The 27,647-nt window shown below is 35.6% G+C and overlaps 1 protein-coding gene across 2 annotated transcripts in view; it reads left to right on the top strand.

Moving 5' to 3' along the window:
- LOC131052167 (uncharacterized) overlaps window positions 1-16,738 on the top strand; it is a 71,141-nt gene extending 54,403 nt beyond the window's left edge. The window contains exons 9-10 of one of the 2 annotated variants that reach the window (XR_009107296.2): window positions 16,000-16,163; window positions 16,247-16,738. Coding sequence is in view for 1 of the 2 variants with exons in the window: in XM_057986774.2 (XP_057842757.1) it covers window positions 16,247-16,278 (32 nt within the window). In the remaining variant the exon portion in view is untranslated. The remainder of the gene's footprint in view (window positions 1-15,999; window positions 16,164-16,246) is intronic. The other variant, XM_057986774.2, reaches the window with a different exon arrangement.
- The last annotated feature ends 10,909 nt before the right edge of the window (window positions 16,739-27,647 follow it).

Here is a 27,647-nt window from a genome sequence, read left to right as displayed (position 1 = left end):
TTGGATTTTCAGTTTGATGGGTTTGACATTTCGTCAAACACTTGGTACAAAACTTCCTGCTATCTATTATTGTTTATGTTTGGGGTTTATGTCTATTGCCAAATCAGATAGAAATGCATAGAAAATGATAGAGAATGATTGCATAAAACTTGACAAGTTAATCTCAAAGAAATGATATTACTTGGGCATAAATCAGGTCTGAGTACACTTATTATCAGGTTTGATACAATGTTATCAGATTGAAACATCATATGAATAGTGCATTACATTGCCAATAAAAGGTCTGATTCAATTCCTTCACATACCCGATTTGTTTGCTTGCTTGCGTGGACTCTAAATGACGCCAAATGCGACTTGTTGTGGTTGGGAATGGATCTGCAGCTCTGCTGATGACGTCTGAAGCAATTCTGATCAAAATTGAAGGTGATGGCAGCCTCTACAAACCCTTAACACCTGCGAATGTTCCCCTCCAATGTAGCTGTCTAGGGCAAAGATGGTAGCAATGAAATACTAACAAACCCTTGCTCATACAAATCTAAACCTGCTGCAAGCACTGTTCACGTCACTGTAGCAGAACTGTTTGCATTACTGTTCATGACACTGTTCACGTCACTGCAAATAAGCCCATTAATGAATTTTGGATGAATCCATCTCTCTACGTGGAGTTGGGTTTCTGCCCAATACAATAATTTCCGAGGGTTTCCGTCCCAAAAAATGGCTGTCGCTGTCACACCAGCAACTATGGAGAAATTTTTGAATATCAAATGATCACATAACATCCGTCTTGGGGAAGGATGAGGCTCCTTTATAAAGACTTCCCAAACCGTTGGTGAGCTTTCACTCTCAACGTGGGATTAAAATTCACTTTATTTTATTTACTCTTATAAAGTCACTTTATGACTTTATTATCATTTTTTATAAATAAAGTCACTTTACTTTTATAATTTTATTTTATAACATAAGTAACTTTTTCTCACCAAATAATAATATAAGATGCCATATAATAATATTCCACTTTTTTTCAATTTCTCCACCAATAGAAATTAGTGATGTGACCAGTATATATTCCCTTATATCTCTTAATCAGCCTATCGGGATGACATGAAATAGGCTAATCAACTCTCACGTGGTCATTGAGGAGAAGGGGACATTACAACGAATCAGTCTAGAACACGTCAAATCTGATCTAACTAATATTAAACAATGAATAACAACAACACCAAAAACATCAACCATCAACACATGAACACCAGATTTATGTGGAAAACCCAATCAGGGAAAAACCATGGTGATAATCATACTCACAATATAAATATAATTGATTATAGAGTTTTAGGCTGACAACCAAGGAGCATCATACACCTGATGGACTTGCAAGACTAAGGTGCACTACCTTAGGGCAAGATACATGGACTTGCTCAACTGAGGCACACTACTTGAGAGCAAGATACAAAAGAGGCTGCCAAGAGACCCACTGTCTTCCAATGATAGAAAAAATAGCAGAACTGATATGAGAAGAATCTCCTGATCATGAAATTGTCCTACCTCTGTGTCAAATGACCAACATCATGGAAAACATCTTTGATAATCACCTTTGTGAAAATACATTGTCTTCACAAACTGACTTTAGCACATCTGCAGTCTCAAATCTGCTTGCACATCATTCACATTTGCTTCTCATCAATTTACACACTATCCCATTCACAACTCACACATCTCCTTAAATATAAGATAGATCATCAAAAACCCAATTGAGGGTTGGCCAAGAGCAAAATAAACATTATTACACAAAATAAGCCACCTGGACCAAAAATACTCAAAGTGGTCCACTCTAGGAGAAAGAGGGGACCCAAAAGCATCACAATACATTCTTCCAAGTCGAATCCAACGAACTGCACACACCAACACATCTTCGAAAGTCCTCACCAAATGAAACGTGTAAATAAATAATAAGACTTAGTACTCAGTCGGCCAAAAGACATTTTCCAATGCAAATGACCTAATGCGGATCTCTACCCAACAAGGTAAGACCCATAGCAATGTTCTATCTCAACCTTCAATGCATATCCGAACCAAAAGGTATCATCCAAACAAGATAATCCAACCAGAGACATCAAACCACAACATAATTGAATATACCAAGTTGTAAACCAACATAGTTCACTTGTGGAATAGAAACACCATCAGAGAATTGAACTAAAAACATTGCACAAACCACACAAACATGTCCATGAACTGCAACATAAGATTCAACATATCTGGAGGCCACCAAAGACTTTCCGGACCAGTTTGAGACTCCCTTACTGTCAGAGTACAGTAACAACCAACTTTTGCACTACACGAATCAGAAAAGTAGTCGATGCAACATTTATAAAACATAATCTTTGCCATCCGGAGGAATGCAAAGCATTTTACCATTGAGAAATTAAACATTGTTTGCTGCATACATTTAAAACTCTTTCTTGCATATTGAACTTGCCATAGCCAACACCAAAGCATCAAACTCAACAACAACACCAAACACTAGACAAAGATACATTTAAAACTCTTTCTTGCATAGTGAACTTGCCACAGCCAACACCAAAGCATCAAACTCAACAACAACACCAAACACTAGACAAAGAAACCTGCAATAGTATAGGATCATATCCGGACCATACTCCATCCAGACAACCAAGTTTGACATCAATGACAACCAAACTCAGATATCAACCAAACAACTCAGATTTCCAACAAAAGCAACAACAATAATAGAAGTAGTTGGCATGGAGTGTAGAAGATTTAATAGATGATGAGATTTTATCTAGGCCTAAGATTTCTTTTTCCATGGTTTCATGTTCATCTTCTAACACCATTTTTGGAGTAGAGTGGTATGTCCACAATGGGGCATCTTGAGACGAGACCATTAATGAGAAGGCTCTCAATAGGTCTCAATGGCAAAATGCTGCTATACTAGTAGAACTTGGTGGTGATGCCATATGTTCTATGACTAGAATATGTTCGTTGATATATGCAAAAAAGGGAACTTTTAGTTTCAGCCATGCAAATTTAAGTGTGGCTGGATTTGATGATCAACAAGTGATCATAAATAAATGCAGCTAAAATCTTTGTGAAGTTTTAGCTAGAGGTATTTGTGAAGGAGGTCTTTATAGGCTGATTGCGAATCCAAACCAGTAGGCAACCTTGATAGATGATAGTGACAAATTGTGTAAGATTTGTTACAAGAGATTTGGCCACTTGCACTATGGAGTTCTACCTCTTTTGAAGGATGTGGTCCATGGATCACCAAACTTCAAGGTAGAAAATACAAGTGTATGTAAAGTTATGTAGGAGCATTTGGGTCCAAAAGCAATCTTGCATTGCGCAAAAAAATGATTTTGGTGTGCGCTTTAATTTTGGTATGTGGTTTTTATGTTTTCCTTTGTTGGCTAGTCTTCTTAGGACTTTGCTCTGGGCTTCTTTTGCCTATGCTTGCAGAAGGTAGGGGAGAGTATGGAGAGAATTTTTCAAAATATTTTCCTCCTTTGCTAAGGACTGAGCAATAAGAGAAGGAAGAAAGATACATAGATACTCCTTGATTAACTATTGTAAAAGCCTGTGGCTGCAATTGTAAGAGTAAGGGATACGAGGTGGGAGAGTGTAGATAAGTTTGTGATAGAAGGATACAAAAGTATGTTCTTGTTTGGCTTATGTTGAAGTCTATTGCTGTATGTGTAAGAGAAGTTTGAGATTGAGAAGGAGATTGTAAACCCTTGTTGTTAGACTGTGTGCCTATGAGGCAAGTATGTAATCTAGATTTGATTGATGTAGATGTTGATCGTTGTTCCTTGAATAATGTATATTTGAACTGGGTATAGGTCCTTGTATGTTTGAATTGACTAAGTGGCTTAAGTGAACATGTGAGCGGTTGTTTTGATTAGCTGCCTTTCACCGGGTGCCATATCTTTGACTGCATCACAAAGGATGGTCATTGGCAAGCACATCAAGACTGTCTTTTTTTTAAGCAATGAACACAAATCAAAAGGAATACTAGATCTGATCCATTTAGATGTTCTTGCATTGTCTTAGTAGTTTTGTTGGCTGAAAATGTTTATTTAATTAATGATTCATCAAGGAAAACTTGTATTTGTTTCATGAAGATCAAAGATGAGATCTTTGGAAACTTCAAGAGTTTAATCATTTAATGTTCTTGTGGAAAGGATTTAAGTGTTGAGGTTTGAAAATGGAGGTGTGTAATCCCCAAGAATTTTGATGATTTTTGTAAAAATGCAAAGATCAAGAGGGAGTTGACATTGCCTTACAACTCTCAGTAGAATGGGGTTGTACAAAAAATAACAAGCCCATCACAGAGTTTATAGTCTACGATTCATGGCTTAGATCTGCCCATGTTTATATGGGTTCAAGCTTGTAGTGTTGAATGACAAGACTCTACAAGAAGCCTTCATTAGAGACTATATGTTTCTCACTTTGGGGTGTTTGGAATTCTTGTTTACTTTCATGTGTTAGAAGAGAAAAGAACCAAGTTTGAATCTTCTAGCCTAAAGGGTGTCTTTGTGGGATATGGTGAGTCCCCCAAGGTTTCCTAGTTCATGTTTTATCACAAAGAAACATTCTTGGGAGTATAGATGTTAATTTTGATGAGGATGTTTGGTCCCTTAATCCTTAGGAACCTCCCCTAAAGATTGAGGACATGAAACGACCTGCTGTTCCAAAGTCAGATCAGCAAAATGCAGTCATTTCTTTTGCTGATCAACCAAGGTTTAGTAAGGCTGAAGATACCTTAGCCTCATCTAAAACAGCTAGGAAGCCTAAATGGTTTACCCAAACTTCGTAGTAGGCACAAGAGCAAGCAGGAGCACCGATTTTTTTTGTAGAGTGAGCCATCCACCTACGAAGTTTCCAAGTTATGTTGTTTTAATGTCTTCTATCATTGATGCTAAGCCTTTCACTTTTGTGAAGGCAAACTTAAAGTAGGTATGGTGAGATGCCATGGAAGAGGAGCATAAATCCATTGTTCAAAATGATGTTTGGGAGATTGTGCAAGTGGTTTCTCTTAGAAAGAGGCAGTAGATTATAATGAGATTTTTGCTCAAGTTGCAAGGTATAGTTTTGTATAGGTAATTATAATCCTTGCTTCTTATTGTGGTTGGCCTTTATATCAGATGGGTGCAAAAATAGCCCTTCAGAATGATAACATAAGAGGAAGGGGTTGAGTTGCATGGGCAAGATACCCATGTATGGAGGATGAAAAGGGCCATGTATGGGTTGAAGCAAGCATCTCATGCTTGGCATTCTTGAATTGATGAGTGCTTATTAATGTTGGGCTTCATTAAATTGTTGCAAATCCTAATCTTTATTATTTATTCAATAAAATTAATCTTCTATTTTTTAGTTTTGTATGTGGATGATCTTTTTTTTGATTGGTAAATATTATATTATTTTATTAATAGTAAAATATAGACGTTACATAGTATGAAATCTTGGATTTAGCTTTTGACTCGTAAACAATACCAGACCCCCCCCAAAAAAATAAAAATAAAAATACACCTTACTCTGTTTGATTTGCAATTGACATCCCGCACCATCGATTAACAAAATTTACAACTACGACCAAAAGCACAACCTTGTACACCCATTTTGATAGATTCAACTCTATTCCTTACAAAATATACGATGAATTTACATTGTCCACTTGATGGAGTCGATACCAAAAAAATGATCAGAACAGACCAAATTCATATTTACTTTCAAACTGAAACTAAGATGGATCTTGTCACCACACCAAAAAACAAAAAGTGACCACCCCCTGTCTACTTGTGGTTGGAAGTTGCCCCAGACTTTGCAACTTACTTCGGTTTCCCGTGACTTGATGCTGCAATGGACTCTCCCTCGACCCTTTGTGCTTTGGTGTTCTTCAATCCCTAAGGATGCCCCCTTTGCTTTTTGGTTCCACTTCCTTCCGTTGCCTTCACTCTGGAACTGGTTCTACTTTGCATGACGAGCTTGTGCCTCCTGTGCCCTAAGATAGTCCTTTATGCCACTCATTCCGATTTGGGCAGCTGCTCGCCTCAATTCCTTATCCTTGGAGGCATTCCACAAGAAAAATGGTCTCAAAGGGGAAATGAATTCCCCAACATGAAGCCAATCACCACCTTGGGCTACAAAGCCCTCCCCCAGTCTAGTGATGGCAATAAGGAAAGCAAGGCCCAACACCATTCTTCATGGACGCATTGGATCATGATCCAGTGAGCATCCTCCTTTGTTCCTAGCTTTAGGAACCATGCTAGGAATGGGGATGCTATGTCTATGTTTGTCCTATACTTATACTCTACCTTTATAAATTCGTCCCCAAGCACCGTTGACACTTTGTGGAGAAATTCAAAAAGTCTTCGAATTTGAAGACATGCTTGAGGCTTTACTTTGAAAATTTGCCTCAAAACGCAACCATGGGCTTCAAAGTCTCTAATGAAAAGTTTGCTTGCATCTTCTTCTCCACCCTAATCCAACTTGCCCTTGTGCAAATGTGGAAAAATGTTTAACGCAACGTTCAAAGAGCCCAAACCCAAATTGCACTATGAGAGAAATTTGTCTTCTCGGGGATGCTATAATCATCTCCACATGCTTACCACCACCTTGTAAGGATGCAGTTCAATGGAGGGTAATTACTCCTCTCCTTGTTGGCTTGACATATCGTCCTCCCCTACCGCCATCTCATCATCTCTTCTTCCTCGAAGATCTCCCCAATCATAATCATTATTACCTTGCATTAAATCCACTGCCAGCTTGGAGTGCTTGTCCGCCAGCTCATTACCCTCTCTTTTAATATTGTAATTTTGAAATTTTTGAAGGTAGCTAGCCAACTTCTAATTACCTTCACCAATTTATCTAATTTCCATCTTTTTGCTTCACCTTAGATCAATGCATTGGTGATTATTTGTGAATCACCCTCGAGATGAAGCATTGAAAATTGAAATAGATAGTTTCCTTGCCATTTTCACTGCTAGGAGTGCTGCTTTGGCTTCTGCTTCATTGTTAGTGCCCAATCCGAGTTTTTGTGTACCCCATGCCCACATACTTCCTTTCCAATCTCGGACAACACAGCCAGGTTGCGACAGCCTAGGGTTTCCTTTAGATGCTCCATCAAAGTTAATTTTGATCCAACCTTTGTTTGGTGCTGACCACTCTACTACTGTATCTCTATTGTTTATTGGATTAGTCCAATTTGGCCCATTAACAGGTCATATGTGGATGATCTTATTCTTATAGGAAATGTTGAGAAGCTCATAGTATGACTCTAGAGGCAGTTGGGAGTTGAATTTGACAAGAAATATATTGCAGTCTTATCCATTATTTCTTAGGTCTTGTAGTATGTCAAGGTACAAGAGAAGTCCACCTAAGTCGATAAGTATAAATTAGAAATTCTAAAAAGATTTCAGATGTTGGATTGTAAGTCCCTTGCTCCTCCAATGATTCGAAAAATGAATTTGAGTGTAGATTTAGAATCCGATTCGGTGGATCCATTTGTATATAATTTTATAAACAATTGATAGGTTCTCTAATGTACTTGGTAAATGTTATACTTGATATTTGTTTGACAATATATACATCAAATTAGTTTTTTTGTTAAGCTAGGGCAAGTTTATCGAATTGCTGCAAAATGTGTGCTTTGATAGTCGAAGAGTACAATTCGTTATGGGTTGGAGACAAAGATTTAATGTTGCATAGCTTTGTGGATTCAGATTGGGTATGTGATGCTAGTGCTGGGAAGAGCACTTTAGAGCTTTGTTCTAGTGTGGGGTTAGGTATGATATACTGTTTCAATAAGAAATAGGCAGTTGTAGCATAAAGTTTAGCTGAACTGGAGTACATAGCAGCAATTTTTTTTAGTTGTGAGGCTCTTTGGCTTCACTAGCTGTTAGTAGAACTTACAAATTAGATGTTGGAGGAGGCAGAGTGTACCGTGACAATTAGAGTTGTAGCAAACTCTTTGAAAATCCATTGTTTCATGATCACTCCAAGCATATTGATATTCATTATGCCAAAGGCGTGTACCACTCTCATATAGGAAGTCTACATCTGTGTTCACAAAGTCAAAAAGCAACATATATAATTTAAGATATTTTAAATTTATTCTAGATTTTGAAAGCAAGATGAAATTTAAGTAACAGGATAATAAAATATTAAAAAAAGATTTTATTTGATTTCTTTGAAAATTTTAAAGATAAATTTAGATTTTAAAAGCAAGAGGGAATTTAGATAATAGGATAATAAAATATGAATTACAAATTTATTTAAGATAACAATATTGAACATTTTTAATTAATTATAATAATTGAAAAAATAATATAAAAATTTTAAGATTTTATTTAGGTTACGTTTAGGATTTAGAGAATAAGATAAGATTTCTTTACAAATTTTATTTAGGTTACGTTTAAGATTGAATTTAGATAATAAAATATTAAAATAAGATTTTATTCAAAGATAAAGATATTAAATATTTTTAATTAATTAAAAAAATTTAGAGAATAAGATAAGGTTTTAAAGATTTTATTTATGGTTAGGAATAGAGAATAAGATAAGATTTTAATTACAGTTAGGAACTAACTAGGGATAGGATTATAGTTCAATTATGGTTATGGTTTTTAAGCTCAATAAAGAAGTAAAGAGCTTCTGGATTTATTGACACAATAAATCCAGAAGCTCTTTACTTCATTATCATGGATTGTGGAAATCAGTAGAATTGAAGTTAAATAAAATTTAGGGTTAGGGGTACAGTTAGTGTTAGTGTTTAGAAGGGGTTACAATTTATTTAGGGTTATATATAGGATTCATATAATACAAGTGTAGGTAAATTAGGTTATAAAGTACACAAATTGTAAAATCAATCTGTGTCTCGTAACATTTTTATGGTGTATAAGTTAATCTACAAAAAATTTAAAATAACTCAGTAAAATAAAGTCAATAAAGAAAGAACAATTTAAATAAATAAAAATAGGTGTCTCCATAATGATATTCCTCGGCAGCTTTTAAATAGATTTTTCTAAATATAGGTATGCTCGTTCTTTTTCCTAGAGGCAGAGTTTAGAAGGGAGCAATAATTCTTCAATATATACCTTCAGATGAGTAAGTTGCAGACATTTTGGTAAAACCTTTGTCAAAAGGGAAGTTTGAAATATTGAGAGAGAAGTTGGGGTTGTGTTGACGTGTATTTTGTACACTATCAAACACAGAATAAAATACCTAAAGGTACCTTATCCTCTCTTGAGTAAAGCCTTTGATTGCTGAAGATATCGCGAAAAAGGATCAATCAGGATGACTTCAAGGTTCTTGTATGTAGGGTCTCTAAATGTGGATAAGCTCTTTGTGGTATGATGTGATTTGCTGGAATCACAAGGGGACTTACATTTGATGCCTGAACTTCTGATTTGCTTTGAATATTGCTGGACACAGGATTTTACTAACTTTGACTTGAAAAAAAGGAAAAAAGAGGAGGGCGAGGAGAGAATCTAATCCCAATACTAAGGAATGTAGGAGCAATGATTGATCTTTGATGAAATTCTAACTAGGTCTTGTTTTGACATCGCAGGACCATCTCCACAAGGCTAGTGCGATCTTCGAAGGGAAGCTTTATGATGTTCAAATCATCACTGCAGGCATAGACACCATCAGGTTGATGCATATCAATGAAGAAGCGACAATTGAAGTTAAGCTTAAGCTGAATGATTCTAGTTGACTACGCAAGGCAAGTCTGCAATCAACAAACTGCTAGTAGTATGGATATACGAATTTCACCATCAATCAAGCACATTTCTTCCACTCATCTAATAACATGAAATCAAATATGAGAAGTATAAAGACCATGCAAATTGTCGAATCGACCCATAAATTTCACCATTTCTTCAATGAAGTTACAAGTCTTTTACAACAACATCTTGGCAACAATCTTTGCCTTCTCTCTCTACTCTACTCTAATTGCTTCCAACTATTCCTAACTATTTCTAACTATTCTCACTCTCTAACTATCTATTCTAATTATTGCTAATTGCCTTTACAAAATGAAATGCCAGGGCTTATATAGTGCCCTCAATACAATTCGATGGCTTAGATCAATTCGAGATCAATGGCCAAGATTCAACAATGAAAACCCTAATTAGGGTTTGTTACAACCATTACATAACATTTAATGCTCGACCAATGATAAAATTGTATTGCTTGGACACATGTCCTCTCTGGAAAAATCGACCAATGGATAGCCGGGGTAGGTACATCGGAGTTTGTGCCACCTTCCATGAGTTAGGTACATTGAATCTGGAAATGCTGAGGTGGACCACACTGATTGGAGAAGTGATGACTAGGATGCCACCTTGTCTGACACTTGTAACTTGGTAGATATTCAACTTGATGTTGTTGAGAAGCTAGCTTTAATTAATTCATCTGGAACTATCTGCTTCTTCAACGAACCCTTGTTCTAACTTCTTGTGTCCTTGATGTGCAGGATGATTGATGTACCTCGCCTTGGAATACTGGATTGGAAGAGGTCGCCCTTGATGACGTTAGTCCAAAGAAGATCGTCCTTGTCGATGCTAGGCTGGATCGAAGAAGGTCGTCCTTGTCCTTGCTTGATCGTCCTTGATCTGGCTTGATTTTCCTTGAGGAGAGTCTTCCGATTTGTAGATCTTTCGAGCTTGGAGTCGCCATCTTGATACCTACACAACATTTCAAAATTAGTAATATATCTTGAAATCTAAAAATCAAACTTTAAAAGGAATATTCAAGATTTTAATTAGGAAACTTCATGATAAATCTTGAGTTATCATTTCCTAATTAACCATGTAATACTTAGATTTTTCCCAAAAATGCTTAAAAAAAATCAAACCTTGAATAAGGGTGTCAAGATGATTTTGCCATACCTCCACTTGGGAGTTAATTCTAAAAAATGATGCAAAAATAGGAGAATTCGCTAGGCAAAATGTAGATCAAGACTCCCTTTAGCAAAATGCGCCCCCTTTAGCTTGGAAAAGAAATCCATCTTCCACTAGCTTCTTCAAGATTTGGAAATTCGCCTTCAAATGTCTTCAAAAATCTGGAAATTATCCTCCAATCTAGCAAGAAATACGCCTCTCCAATAGCCTTCAAGATGAATTTCGCCCTTCTTAGTCTCCACTTCTGGTAGAAATTCGCTCCTCAAATTACTCTTCCAAATCGCACTTGAAATGATGAGTGAATGATTTGAATAATGAAAAACATGCCTCAAATATATAGAGCGCTCAACATTGTATTTCCATGGGCCGACTTGGAAAAATAGGCCAAAAGATAAATAAAAATTAATAAAAGAAGAGGCTGACTTGATAAAAACATTAAATAATACCCCAAGCGCTCCAATTTTATTTTATTTTTTTATTTTTAAAATAATAATAATTAATTTTAAATGCCTTTATAATTAAAAAATTCGATTTTTTTAGGCTCAAAATTAATTATTAAATACCATGCGCTTTTATTAAATGCCAAAAATATTTCAAGGTTTTATCGAATCTGGCATTTAATGAAATTTGAAGGATATTTGGCGCCCAATCATGAAAAATAATGGCTATTAACAAGATCGCTTTGGTCCCTTGGTGAGGGACAGGAGCGATCTCATTCTAGACCTCACACTTCTTGTTTTTTACGTCCAAGACCTCATTTTTGACGTCCAAGATGGCATTTTTACTTAGAATTTCGAGTTCAATTTATTCGATCTTTGAAATGAGTGCACTTTAAAGCATTTTCGCCCTGGTCCCTTGGTGAGGGACAGGAGCTATTTTGCAAATCCAAGCTTATCCGTCCTTTGTTAGCCTTCCAAATTATATTCAATGGATAAATCATGTTTTCCTTGGTCTCTTCAAATCATAAAATTGTCTTGATCCTGCAAGAACAGTGCAAATTTGAAATTCAAGCTCCAGTCCTTCAGTGAGGGACGGGAGCACTTTTGCAATTACAAGCCAATTCGTCCTTTGCTAGCTTCGAAAATTATCTTCAACGGATCGATTGCGTCTTCCTTCACCCACCTCAAACGTAAAACTTGTTTTTCTCTTGCTCGAATCTTGTCTTGAGGGAAAATCGCTTTGGTCCCTTGGAGAGGGACAGGAGCGCCCTTGCCAGTCACTTTGGTCCCTTGGAGAGGGACAGGGGCGAACTTGTTACTTAGTCCGATTTTCTTCATTGTGGCGTACTTAAGTTATATTCAACGGGCAAAACATACTTCCCTTGACCTCCTCAAATCGCAAAACCACTTAAATCTTGCAAGGATAATGCGAAATTGGAATTCAAGCTCCGGTCCTTCAGTGAGGGACAGGAGCGATTTTTGCTCTCTAGGCCAAATCGTTACAATTTTCATCAAAAAATGTCTTGGCTAAGGAAGATATCATCTTACTTCATGCTATGAATAAAAGTTAATGTCCAAAAAAGGTCTAAAATTGTGCATATAAAGAAAAGCGCTCTGGTCCTTCAGTGAGGGACAGGAGCGAATTTGACCTTCTAGGCAAAAACTTCATCATTTCATTGTTTTTGATCAAGTCTGGATGCTCTATCATGCTCATTTCGTCCTTCACCATGCCTTTGATGTCTCAATTTAACCAAACAAGGCGAGGAATGGCTCAAATAAGCTTTTTCGCCCTGGTCCCTTGGTGAGGGACATGAGCGATTCGCCTCGGACCCTTGGAGAGGGACAGGAGCGCTTTTCGCTCTGGAATCTCAGTGAAGGTCCGGAGCGAAATTTGACTTTTCGAACTCTCTATCAGGACAATTTTAATGGAATATAACATTTAAGTATAAGTGACAATATAACTTATACTTTAAGTTATATTCCATATATACTTTTAGGATGTTTGAGAGTGGTTTCAGACCTCCAGGAGTTATATTGCAAAATCTAGTTTTTTGAGGTTTTTCAGTTTCCAGACTTAGTCAAATTCAGGATCAGGACATTCCAGACTTAGCCAAATTTCAGGATCAGGACATTCCAGACTTAGCCCAAATTTCAGGACATTCCAGACTTCACTCAAGCCGGACTTGCTTATCCATGTGATCACCTGGGCGACACTCAAAATGCAAAGGCTAGCTAACAAAACCCTAAAAGACCTAGAAAACAAACCCTAAAAAGCAAAAAACATGGGTCCCCATTTGCAATGGGGCGATGTGTGAAAACGTCACAACAGGTTGAAGGAGAACATCTTCCTTGCAAAGAGGGGGTGTTAGATTTTTTGTTGCTCAGCTGGTGTAGCTGGCCACAACAGCAGAACCTGAGTTTCTAGAACAGATTTTTGTCTTGCTGAGTTTTAAGGGACTGCAGCCTTTTAGGTGCTATTTTGGGCAATTAGCTTATTTTTAGAGTGTTCTGGGTATGAAATACAATCTAAAATTAGGGTTTATTTATGACTTTGTGACATGCATCTTTCATATTCAGAATTTTTTTAGAATAATAAATTTTATTTTTCCAGCAACAGCATATTTCCAATTTAAGTATTATCATTCTATTGTTTGTACTTTCAGAAATTTGTGTATGCAGGTTAGTGCACTCAATAGTAACAGATTTGATTGAAGGTAGGTTAGTCAATTTGTTTCAAACCCTAGAGCAAAGATGTAAAAATCTTAATCAACAATAAATCTTTTGGCCCAAATTTAAAAAAAAATCGGGAATCAGCAAAAAATTGGGAAAAAATCGGGGCAATAAATCAGCAAAATTATCGAACATTTGGAAATATATAATTTCTTAAAATATTAGCAATGTTACATTCCAACCAGCTATAACATTTGTAGTGTATCTTGAACCAGTATTGCCAAGATTTAATCTAGTAACAATGAGTTTAAATTGTTTATAACTTTATATATATGTGTGTGTGTGTGTTTATATATATATATATATATTATTGCATGAGGAAATTTGCATTAAAGACAAATATTTTTTTAATTTCAATCGGGGTATCGGGAGTTTAATCGAGCAACCAAAGCTTTCATCTTTATTGAGCAAATCTCCTATATAACCTCCCGAGCAATATGCAACGGACCCTCATCCCCACAACTTAGACTATCTAGAGCGACCGTTGAGATCGACTGAACTAACCCTAACAATCAACTTAAATATTTTTTAACACAACACTCTTAATAATATAGATAGACAAAATATATAATAATTTTCCATTTCGCAAAATATATTATAGTTAAAAAATTATAATAATTATCCATTTCCCAAAATATATTTTAATTAAATCTTATTCCTAACACCTGAAATTGTATACTTTTGAAATAGTAAAAGCCAAGAGTAAATTATTAATTTATTTATCGTGGATACTTAGAATCTAACACCTCACATCAAAACGTACTGAATGTGAAGTTATCACCTGCCCGACCACTTTGGTAGCATTGAATTGCGTGAAACCTAATTGTGCACACATGGGCAGGTTGCAATTTTCATCTCATCAAACATATATTAAAACCCTAACACGCCAGTTGCATCCCCATAAATTCACGCTCATTCCCCACGCGGCCCACGACGATTTTTAACAGTTTAATCGCGATCTTATCGCGATTTTTTCCCTGCGGAAATCGCTATATTTTACCAAAAATCGTCCATGATTTTTTAGCAGATTAAATCGGCGGGACAAATGACTCCCGATAAATCGCGATTTGGACGATTTTTTGCCGATTTTTTCATCCTTGGTACAGAAAATGTATACCACGTGCTGAATTTTAACAGTTGACCCTACAACATTATAACTAAATATGTTTAGTACTTGCGAAGGTAATTTCTAATTCCTTTGAAGCACAGGTACTTGCATTCATACATATGGTTTTTGACATCGTGCATTCTATCTTCAGGATGTGTTGCTTTTATGGTGAACTATGAACCTGATACATATTAATTTTTTTAACTCTTAATTTAGACAGAATGGAGCAGTATGCATGGTGAACAATGTTCCTCAAACATTGAGTGCTAATTCTGATTCTTTACTCTTTGAAAAATCTTCCAGACTTATTTGGCATTCCTTTTTGTGAAATAAATTCAGTTAGAACTTGAGCTCTAAAAATTGAGTAAGTTGTAATTCTAGAAATATGTATGTCCGGTAATCGGTTAAATGATTACCAACTCTTAAGGTTGTTAATAATTGTCTGCTTGACAACACGCTGCTTGATTTGTTTGTGCATCCAGTAAGTTAAATTCTTCAGCTATTCCGATGTTACGCTACATACTGCTCCACACAGATCCAGTGATTTGTATTGAGACTCTTATAACCTTTTCAAGATGCTACATCTCTAATTCTAGAAATATTACCATTAGAGATGTAGCATCTTGAAAAGGTTGTCTTCATAATCTCTACCTTCCTTTTATGCTCACTTGCCCTACAGACCAATTTGTGTATCACTGCATTTCATTGCTTGTTGTCTTATCTGTGTATCACTGCATTTCATTTGTAAAAGTGAACAATAAAAGGAACGTTGTTCTCTAATTTAGTTCTATCTCAGAATCTGCAATACAAAATTACCAGTTGCTTTGTGTCGAGTTATTGTCCACTAATCTGCAAGACAATATTTGTGTCCAGGTTGTATGCTATAGAAAAATGGTGGGTATACATAGTACACGTGCACCCTATGAGATTCTCATCATAGTGGAAAATTTCTTAAATTATTTTTGTTGTCTCCAAAGTTGGCATGCAAAATAGCTAGCCTTTTTGAGTTTGGTCCTTTCCTGCAAATTTGCAATACTGTCAGTGGTCAGGTTTTTTGATATCGAAAGAAGGTTAGGATTATCCCCAAGAAGGTACAATGTGTCAAGTATGCACATATATGCTCTCTCCAAGATAACAGTATCAGTACAAACTAGCTTGATTTCTTGAATTTTAGTACATTTTTTCTGTTCAATTTTTTAATCAGTTATGCTAGCTTGTGCTTGCAAGTGGTTTGGCGGTTTTTTTTGGCTGAGAGAAATACCCCTCTCATTCCTTCAAAGAAAGATGTTCTCTTATGCAGAAACACTTAATAGGACTGAATAAAAATTGGTTACAACAAGAAGAGTGTGTAAGACATCGTCCAGATTAAGTTTAATTGAAGGAACATCATGGCATAAGAGGATCATGGCTGGAATAGTGGAATAATATGTGTGTAAAAGTGCTGGTGGATGAATATGAACAATGGTATACCACTGTTTTTGTATTTTGTATACTGATTTTTGTTATTTTCAATAAATTATTTGAATTTCTTATTTTGTGTATTGCAGAGCCAGTAATAGAAGAAGAGGAAAGTGATTGAATTGGAACAACAATTTTGTAAATGGGCAGTGTCTAATTCTGTCTTTGATAGTATCAGAGGAGAGACATTATTCTGTACTATACCAGTCATGACTGAACAGAAAGGAAAAGTACCTTATTCTTGTCAATATGCTTTCTCAAAATAGTACAATAGCAGGTAGCTCTGGAGTCTTTCACATTTGCATGTTCGAGCAGGCAATTGCAACATTCTAATCCTGTTGCAATATTAATGATTGTTCAATATGAAGCTCAATTTGTAGGAAGGGACTTTTGTATGGGGTTGGTCCATTGAATGACATCCATTTTTGTTAGGAGACTAACCTTATCTTTCACTTGATGCTTAATTGGAAAATGACCCAATCGCAAGTTTTAGAAACATTGGAGATGTTATTTGTGATGGTATGCACTCTAAGAGAAGTTCTAATTAAAGCACTTGGTAATTGCAGAGTATCTTTACTTCAGTGATTCTCTGATGGCAGCAAAGTTTAGTAGTAGAGATACATTAAGCACACATTCCTGATAGCTGTGTAATTTTGAATTCAAAGATTCATCAATTTTCATTTACATATACATCTTATGCCACATTAATTCAAATCAGAAGAGGTTGAAATAAGAATAAAAGACAGTATATATAGTTTTAACTTTTGAATTGTGTCTACATCAGGTTAGCCAGAATATGAAAATATAATTAGTATTCAGGTTGTATTTTTGAGTCGCATCAATAAATTCCAATGTAGGTTTGACTCCCAAGATTTTATTATCTAACAAGAAGCAACATGAAATCTAACTTGAACAAGTGCCTTGCTATCTGCATTGATTCAAACCATCTATGTAGCTTTACTTGAATTAAGAGCTGTTTTCCCTACCCTCTATTTATTTACAAGATCAGTTTTCTCATGGATTTTCCTGCAACTGAACTTCTTGCTCTCTTGTTCTCATGTCATTTATATCCTAATAGCCTATTCCCTTACATGGTCTGCAGAGATTAAGTAGATATTGCCTATTTTTTACATGTTTCCTATTCCCTTGCAAAAAAATGGCAAGTAAATTGAGCCAGGAGACTATTCTGAGATTGCATATTGTGGCTAATCGTTTACAGTTTGCCTTCCTTTTCTGCACATGAATGTAGAAGCTGATATGTGATAAAATGCGTTGCTAAAGAGCACTAAAGCCTAAGTGTTAACCTTGTGAGACTTACATGCCCAATGTTCTGTTTGAATCAACAACATTAAATTTTTACTTCACACTAGCAAGTCCTGACAATCCATGTAATGCAAAACATGCTTTTTTGTTGCATATAACAATCCCATGGCAACTCTTTTAAGTTGTATGCTCTGTAGACATGAAATGCCTCCTAACCATTTTTCTGAAAGTAGTTAAGATGAACGATGCTGTTGTTTTTTGGTATTAAACACCAGTTTAATAAGCATACCTTAATTTCACATTATCTAAAGTGGCAAGATTATCTGAACACCACAATGTGAACAAAAATTGCAATTTATACCTTGTTCCAGAATTCCAACAAATGTGCGAGAATTTTGTACCAGCTATAGCTGTAGAAACAATCAAAGTTCTGGGATATGGTGCACACAATTCCATTTGTCAATCTATGTAAAAGACATTCTTGTATGAACTGTTTGCAGGAGGGAGTTGAAGTTTTAAGGCCCACAGAGCACAGTGAAGCAGCTCATATTATCCTTTGTATTTTGGCATCTTGCAAAAACTTTTGGTGGCTATTTATCCTAGCTTTACTTGCAGTTAGATGATAAAATATATAATCATTTCAAATCAATGTTTGCAGTAGTATAGAATCCACATCATACCGGCCTTATGCTCAAAAAACCCTCCCTTTTAATACCGAGTAATCAATACCTGCCATGTCCCGTTTCTTGAGTTTTTTTTTTAAAAAGTGATGATTATTTTTTGAATTAAAGGTAAATCAGCAATGCAATACCTAAATAGACCCAGAATAGTATGGCTGTAAAAGAACAGCAATAAACTCAAAAGTAATTGCAGAAGAGTCAGCAACATACCAAAGACCAAAAGCATGAATTAATCAGGTGGCTTGAAGACCTTGAACTCCAACATCTGCCTTGCTTTCTATATCATGAAGTGGGTTTGCTTCCTAATCATTCTTCCTTTTTTAGGAGCTGATGCTCGATCAGAAAACTTAAAGCTTCTTGATGACTTCATGTCAAACTAATTGCTAGGGCACAAATCTTATATCTCTCGTTTTTCCTTGTTTGGCAAAGGCATGCTAAGAGAAGGCAGTGCCATCTGCAATAAGCTAATATCATCAACAACTTTTACCATTCCAGATGCACCCATTTTGCCAAGTAGTTCGCACTTCTCAAATCACAAGGCCCATTTTCTTGGGTTTCCAAAGAAAGAAAGCTCGTATTAATAAAAAATCCTTAAAGATTTAAAATTCCTTTGTTTCCTAGGGCTTGCACTTATAAATGTATGAACAACTTGCTATGGTTCAAAGCCAGCTATTTCAATAGCAATACCTTGTTCCTCTTGCACCAAGGGAGCCGCCTTCTCATTCAACTTACTCTCAATTGGATCTTTGATGTCTATGGAGCCAGGCTGATCAACCTTCTCCTTCTTCCTCTAGCTGACTTATTTTCCAGCTATGGGTGGTTTTTCACACTGACCCAATCTATGATAGTTGTAGTGAACAAAAGGGTATTCTCAAATTTAATTGACTTTCATCTCTCTAGTATTAAGAGGCAACCTAGAGAGTTTCACCCAAAGAGGTACCACTTTTATGTTTTCCACAATCGAGTTAAATCTTAGATCCATCTTTTGACAATAAACTAGATCTACCTAGAAATTATGAGTCATCAAGGAGGGTTCTAAGACAATCTTCATGGAAAGGGATAGAAGAAAGAAATCCTTAACCATAGCATAAATCTCCACTTGACCTTTTTATTCTATTTGCTTTTAGCTTAGCTTTTGAAAACATCTATATTTGGTATTGACCCTAAAAATTTCATGAGCATGTTTCAAACCTCATAGAAGATATTTCACCCATCTAGTCAAAGATCTTGGGGAGGAAACCTCCATTGTGCCTTTGCTGTTCCAAAAGAATAGGACAGGTGAGCTCGAGGGAATCTTACTTTCTTAAGACTTGAATTTTGTTGACGAATTCTCATTCTTAAACAAATCTATCCAAGAATCAATATCCTCTCTTTGAGGAGTGAGATGAAGAATTTGTCACTTAATGAAGATATAACTTTAAATAACAAATCTATAAATTACTTCAAATAAACTAAATTATAACTTAATTCAGGTGAAGAAATAATCAAAGTGACTTATCTCCAATATAGAAGCAAAATGGTACAAATAGAGAGGAGGAAATCTCAGTTTAAGATGCCAATATTTGCCATGGGAGGACATTGCGTTTGTTGTCCTTCTACAATTAGTCCAATTTTTTTTGGAATGCTCATCTTAAGTGTTAAACTTGTGTTGACCTACACAAATGAACAAAAAAGTTTTGGGACGGGAGAGGGGGTGGAGGGGTGTTAAGGGGTTTGCCTTTAGTCAAACCCTTATTTTTGGTCATTCGACCTCAATGGACAATTAGAGATAAAAATGATAAAATGACCACTTTTAAATTCATGTTATATTAGGTATTTAAAAACAATGATAGAAAGATTAAATAATGATGTGGTGTCAACCTTGGGCTATAGTGAAAACTACCATGTGATTTTAATAGATTTGATCAATGAGAAACTAATATGTTTAGGCTCAAAGGCTTATTTTACTATTGTAGAATAACAAATAGATATAACAAAGAGTATTACCACAGCTTGGGGCCCCCTTTTGAGATTTTACCGATTTGACAATGTGGAGCAGATTGAGCAAGCTTGAAATGTAGTACACGAAAAGATCACTAGAGCTGTTCTATTTTCTTTTAGAGTATCATAATGGCTAAAGATATTTTGGTAAAGTTTTCCTTTAGTTGGAGAGAAAATAGCTTGCTTTAGAGAGATTATCTCAAAAGTGAGAAAAAAAGATGTTTTGTTTGTTTGAACGGGTGGAAGAAGGTGTTACTTTCCCATTTGAATGTTATGACAAGAGAGAATAGCTTGCTTTAGAGGATTACAATCTATCTCAAAAATGGGAAGAAAAGGGGTTTTGTTTGTATGAACAAGCTAAAGTTGTTACTTCCCATTTGGATGTTAAGACATGCGTTATAAATGGTCTACGCAAAAAATACACTTTTGAATATTAAAAATTTGTTGGATGTTAGCGTGTCGTGCGAATGTTCGTTTGTAGCAAAGTCTCAAAGCATTTTGCTGATTTTTAAACTAGAAGATGGTAATCCTTCATCTTTGTCGATCATGGAAATAAAGTCTTTGAAATAAAATAAAATTTAATCATTAATTTTTACATGTAGACAGATGCAAAATATGAGTGAAAGTGCATATGCAATTTTTAACACTACATCGTGTTCCCATTTTAGCGAGCTGATTACTCTAAGGAATAAGCACTCCTAAAGCAGATAATAAAATATACAAAAATATAATAAGGTAATCCTATTAGTTTTCCACAATCCATGACAATAATGTATGTAGTTTTTGGATTTGATTGTGTGCAATTTTTTTTAATCATTAATAAAGAAATAGATAAAAATAAAATAAAAAAATTGCACACAATCAAATCCAAAAATTGCATACATTAGAATAACGTTCTTTTAAAAATTATACTATAGAGGACGTATGAATTGATAGAGCTGAGTAATGATGCTCTTAAGGTCGAGTTTGATGGAGTTCTATAGTATTCAGTATGAAATCCCACAAAATTTAGTGTTAGCATTTAAAAATGTCTTACAAAATCATGACGTTTGTTTACTCAAAATTGGAAGAAACTACTACAGATAGAAGAATGTCATGAAGAATAAACTTGAAAGAAAATTTATTAAAAGAATGTGACTATGTGCCCACTTGTGTTTTTCCACTTCTCATAGGGGCAAAAAAAGGATGTTTGATTCACCCTCAGTAAAAATACATTCCAAAAATTAACAAAGTTTTTGATTAATATATAGAAAATAAAGTCTATTCTTTTTTACTTTTTACTGAGGTGATTTTCGTAGAGCTCAATGTGATCTTCAAGCAAAATTACCTTGTAGAGTTTTTTTTGATGATCTATGATTGATGAGCCTAAATCAAGAGTTGAGTAGGGTGCAATACTACACTAGGTACATAATTCTTTCATAGATTTTAGTTGTTTAGTTATTTTAGGCTCCTATGGACCCCATGATGCATGTTGGTGACTTATGGATTCACTAATGTTCGGTTGGTGCATGGTGCCCAAAATTTGTGCAGATGTACATCCTATGCTCTATCTAAGTGTAGTGAAGAAAATTAGTATCTTCTATGAGAGTTTAACTTCTTGCTACATGCTCAACAAATAAAGTATTACCCAACAATTTGCTTTATCTCCTATTTAAAGAGTTATAATTTATAATATCAACTTATATAATATTTCTATTTTTGTGGGACACTAGTGTGCTACACATATGTCAATTAAGTCACACATTTTTATGGGATGCTAGTGTGCCACATAGACATAAGCACATGGTGCTTTCATCTAGGAAAATGAGACTCAAAAACTACATATTGAGAATATTTTTCTACAAAATTATCATTTTCATGTTATGATAGCATAAATGCAATATTATTGTTTTTTCAAGCTAAATAGGAGATTTTGTGTCATGTGAAATTGTAGGGGTGTGTAATTTTGACACTACATTTTACCCACACTTAGTGAACATATGCATCTTATTGGATATTTCAGCTAAAGTAAACTACCTTGACATTTAAAATTTTATCCAAGGATATTGTAGAGGGAGAAAATGTTCCTATCCATGTGGAGATGTCCCTAAGGAGAAGATCTAAAAAATAGCTGAGATATTATGCATAAGTTGATATTTTATGCTATGAATTTCATTAGAAACATGTTAGTTGTAGATAAACATGTTAGGAAGAGATAGCTTGGAGTAAGTAGATGTGAAAAAAGATTAAATATTAAAAGATGGTTTTTGATAAGGTAGGTATGGTTAGTGAGTTGTGTTATATGCTAGAGATCATATAATTATTTTGATTATGTTATTTGTGAGGAATCAATTTATTACTGAGAGGGGGGGGGGGGGGGGGGGGTGTGGGGGGGATGAATCAGTAATAAAAGTAAACTTAAAAACTTTAACAACCACCAAAAACTTCTTTCAAAAACAACTCATAAATAGTACTGGTAATAACTGAAATCATACTGCTAATCTGATTCATCAATCTATTCTTCAAAGTGTTCATCAACTTGCATGCAATAGAAAGATATCAACTCAGCACATAAGAAATCAAGCAACAAATGAACAATAGGATTTTCACATGGATACCCAGATGGGAAAAACCACAGTGGGAATTGGTACCCACAAGATTTTTTCACTCTTTTGGAATGCGCCCTGTTAGGAGTCTAGCCCGGTTAGGAGCTTACAAATATGCCCAGTTAGGAGTAGGCCCTGTTAGGAGTCCCCCGGTTAAGGGATTTACCTCAACCATGTTAGGAGCTTTACTCTGTTAGGAGTAACCTTGTGAAAGGATTTAGAACCCAAGCTAATGAGTCACCTGGTTAAGGGATTTATACAATCAGGCCTGTTAGGACCTACCTGGTTAAGGGATTTTGAGTTTGTTGCAACTGTTAGGGAACAATAGTATGATATGAAAATAACACTCTTGCTTGTACAAATCCTTTTCTATTCCAATCTACTTCCCTCTTGCAGACACACACTCTGGTTCGGCCACACACTCTTCCTTTGATCACTGACACAGTAAATCATCACAAACTTACCCTAAATAGACTTTACAACTTAGTCGGTTACAAAACCCTAAGATTTACGTTATAGATCATCACATCTTTACAACTCATTACAGATCATCATATGGATCATTACAATCAAATACAAATCAATTATAGCTATTGAATGATCACCACCCCTTGATCTGATACACTTTCAAACCCTTAGCTCATTCTACTAAGCACTTCGCAACTTCCCAAGAAATTCGCTCTTTGATTGCGCCAAAACATCATTTAAACACTTCACACAGTTTCAGCCACGTCATCACTAGCTTACAAACATAATGTAATACACCGTCAAACTCAAAATCATTACCGGTTATAAGATTTGAATACTAGTTCTTAAACCCTACTAAAACCCTACACAAAATACATTAGTCAATCACAAACATGACTTCCAGTAGCCAAAACATGATGTGGTTCTGGTCATACCCTCATTACAATGTTACCAACACATATTCCAAACCACAACACCAAATTCTTCATCAATCTCAAGATCCAATTAGTTAAGCATAACACAATTTCACATTTACCGGTTAAAGTCCCATTTGCCAGTTAATTGTCAAATCCATTCCAAAGATTTTCGGTCAATCATAGACGACTTAGATAACATGAGAAAACAATATAACCATAGTTGCCATCAATGACAACACAAACTGATCATCAAGTCATCAAACAACATCTCAACTATATCATCACCAACAATCCTTATACCGGTTCATCAATATCATCAACAATTATGCCAATATGGCAACATATTAGACCATGATTGTTGCAAGTTGTGTTGTAGGACAATCATGGAGAATGTATGAAAACCAATAGTCTAGTAAGCTACCCTCTACTAGGTGGTTTATATGCTATCAAATAAATAAAAAGAAATTAAAATATTTTTGAAATAAATGTGATTAGGCATTTTTTATTTAATGGTAAAACAAGTTTTGAAGGGACTTGAAACCCTTTTTACAAAATGCTACCAAAAGAAAAGGAACAACCAAATAGTAACTGAACTATAGAAAACAAAAAGAGACTAAATAACCTAAGAAAAAACAAAAAAGAAGCCCTACTACTTTTCTTTAAGTTTTCTACTCTAATTCCTATCAGTAATTTTTTTCAGGAATATTTGCCAAGCCTAATTGCTCATTTTTCTCCTCATCAAAATTCTTCTTCTTGCGGCCTCTAGTATAAGAACTTGATCCTTTATGTTTAGTCTATTGCACTTGTTTACCCTTTTACTTAATGTTATGATCCTCATTATTTTTCTAGCAAGGGTGGACTCCACACATACTCCTCCTCTAGTTCCTTAAGTTTTCTAATCAATGTCTATATGCCTTCTACACTATTTTTAATAATGCAATGACCGGTTTTTACCGCAATCTTATTCTATTCACTTTTGAAGCTCACCATATACTAATCAAAATAAACATCTAAACCTACTTGGAAAGATAATATACCATCCTAATAATGTGGGATTATGTTATTCATTTTCCTCACTAATATCTTACAAAGCTAGCTAGAAACATGTCATTCCTTGCATACACACCCCATATTTCCAAAAGGAACGATGAATCCCAAGTTTGTTTAGGATTTTGGGCTGAGTTTATAGAAGTCAATTTTTTTTATACATAAAACAATCTTGCACTTCTATTCAATTATTCAATTTTTATCTCGTATACTATAGGAAAATAGACGAGTTGTTTAAAAATCATAATACAAGAAAGCACTCCTCAAAAAATATTTTTATGACAAACCAACAAACCAATGGAAATTATGTGACATTCCCAATACCTCCCTTATTACATCATTCTCCAATGGGGATAAGTGGACTAACAATACTTGATGAAACATTTATTAGTTCATAAAAAATACACTACTCGTGACAAGCAATAGTGGATCTACACTCACTACGCTTCTTTAATAGGATTGACCTTATTGGAATTCATCCAAGGATAGGGAAGAACACATATACTCATATAACCAAGCATAGAAATAAAAACATCTATTTGAGGTCATACACAAATTTTAGATGGGAGCACACACTTCTATCTATCATTACTTTTGAATAGGACACACTTCTATTCATAGTAATTATGATTGACACAAACACATCCAATCATAATCAACAAATATGATTAAGAATAAACATTCCAATCATTATCATGCAACAAATGTGATTAGGGTGAAAAAATATGGGTGTGGAGCGGCAAGGAGAGTGGCGAGCGGGAATCCCAAATTTCAAATCTGGGAATGGCAAATTTCCTGGGGAAGGCAGTCTTTCTGGGGGTGGAATTGGCAATCAGGCTGGTTTCTAGGCATCCCAAAGTACAAAAGAGGACAAGGAGATAGTCAAATCGGTGGAAGACAAAGATTCCAAAACTGGGGACCCACACGATAGAGGTAAGGAAAAAAAATGGTCTTCGCTTTTTGGAGTGAAGCCGATGGTAAAATCAGGACTTCCGGAAGTTACAAACATCTTTGATCCAGTTTCAGGGTTGGTTGCTATTTCTGTTCTGGATAAGCTTGTTGATCTCACTATCGCTGGTTTAGCCATGACATTGATCGGACAATTTGCTGGTTTTAGGCCTAACATTGATGTTGTTAGGAACTTTATAAGGAGGAAATGGGTTCTCAAGGGTCAAGTGGATGTGGCGGCGTTGCCTAGGGGTTTTTTTTCCTTTTCTTTTAACTCTGAAGAAGATATGAATAAGGCTCTATGTGAAGGCCCATGGATGTTCGACAAGTCAACTTTGGCTCTACAGAAATGGGCTCCTAACCTCTCTCTTGATGAGTCTTTTTTTGTATCGGTGCTTGTTTGGACGCGCCTCCCGGGCCTTCCTCTGGAATTATAGAATGAGGAAGTCTTTAAGGGGATAGCGAGCTCTTTTGGAGAACTTCTCTCGATCGACCCAATGACTATAGCTAAATCAAGATTAGTGTTCGCTCGCATCTGTGTAAATGTTAATCAAATGACGGACATGCCCCAATCTATTGAGATTATTTCTAAATTAGGGAAATGGACCCAAGCGATTGAATATGAATCACTCTCGTTTGCTTGCTTCCATTGCAAAAAATTGGGCCATTGGGCAAAATCCTGTCCGCTTAAGAAGGGTAAGGAAAGCAAGACTGATAGCAGTGTGCAAAAGAAGTAGAAATGGCAAACTAAAGAGAAAAATTGAGACCCATCAGTAGGGTGTGATCCTGATAAGGAAGTGATGGAGCCAGAAAAGGAGGTGAAGAAGGATGTGAATAGTAATAATGAAAAACCTGCTTGTGCTTGTGTATGTTCTAATAATCAAATAGAAAGTACTAAAGAAGATGAGCAAAGAAGAGAGTTAAATAATAAAAATGATCCAGAGGACCAGGAGGTTGGATCAGTCAGTCAGGAGAAAGTAGAGGAAAGTCCCAATGATGATGTGTCTACATCATCTTACTCAAAAGCAATTGAGGAAGACTTAATTAAGTGCAAGATTTTAACCTTTCTGATGTTTAGCCTTTGTTGCTTCTAACCAATGGAAGCCCAAAGCTATCCCAATGCAAAACCCCATTACATAGTTTGGAAATGGAAATCCTAGAAGGAAATCTTAGGATTCTTGGCACAAAAGAGGGAAAATCGAATAAGGAGGGACCCCATGGAGGTATTGCAACTAGAAGCAAGAATAAGAAAAAGACAGATGTTGGAAGCCAAAACAAAAAGTAGGGGAGACCATCTCTAAAACATCAGAGGGAACAAGAAAGTTGGAAGATCCATGCTGATGGAACACAGTGTTCCATTGAGTCAACCCTATCTCCGGTTAAAGTATGAAGATAATTTCCTGGAATATAAGAGGGTTGAATGCCCCTCACAAGCAGGATGTGTTACGTAACATTATAAGAGATCATAAACCGAATGTGGTCCTTGTTCAGGAAACCAAGATGTGTAAGGATAAAGTTGAAAAGATCAGAATATTCAAAAATAATGGAGTAATAGGATCTAGCTCGGAGGGAGCCTCTGGAGGAATTGCGATTTTTTGGAACCAAAAAACTATAAAAGGGAAGGAAATCATCTCTGAATTTAATAGGATCTCTATGTAGCTTGAGCATATCAAGGATAACTTTGTTTGGGTTTTATCCAATGTCTATGCGCCTAATACCAAAACTGGGAGAGCTAAATATTGGAGAAGCCTTGCTGAAGACAAACTTAATTTTGCTGATCAAAGCTGGATAATAATGGGAGATTTCAATACTCCGCTTAAAGAGGATGAGAAGATGGGAGGCCTTCCCTTGCAGCTTGATGGTAGACAAGATTTTATTGATTTCATCAATGATCAAGCTCTTATGGATGTGGATCTCCAAGGGATTAACTATACCTGGACTAATAGAAGAACTGGAGTTGATCTTATTCAAGTTAAGTTAGATAGAACTTTAATTTCTCCTGAGTGGTTATCTAAGTATAGTTGTTCTCTGGCGTCTGTTATCAAGTTGGTTATGATCATTACCCTATTTCTTTTACTGCCAATTCTTTTTCCGCTAAGAGAA

This window comes from Cryptomeria japonica, chromosome 2 (genome assembly GCF_030272615.1).
Source record: "Cryptomeria japonica chromosome 2, Sugi_1.0, whole genome shotgun sequence".
In the NCBI taxonomy this organism is placed as follows: Eukaryota; Viridiplantae; Streptophyta; class Pinopsida; order Cupressales; family Cupressaceae; genus Cryptomeria; species Cryptomeria japonica.
The sequence above is the reverse complement of the archived record's forward strand: the minus strand, read 5'-3'. Positions and strand labels throughout refer to the sequence as shown.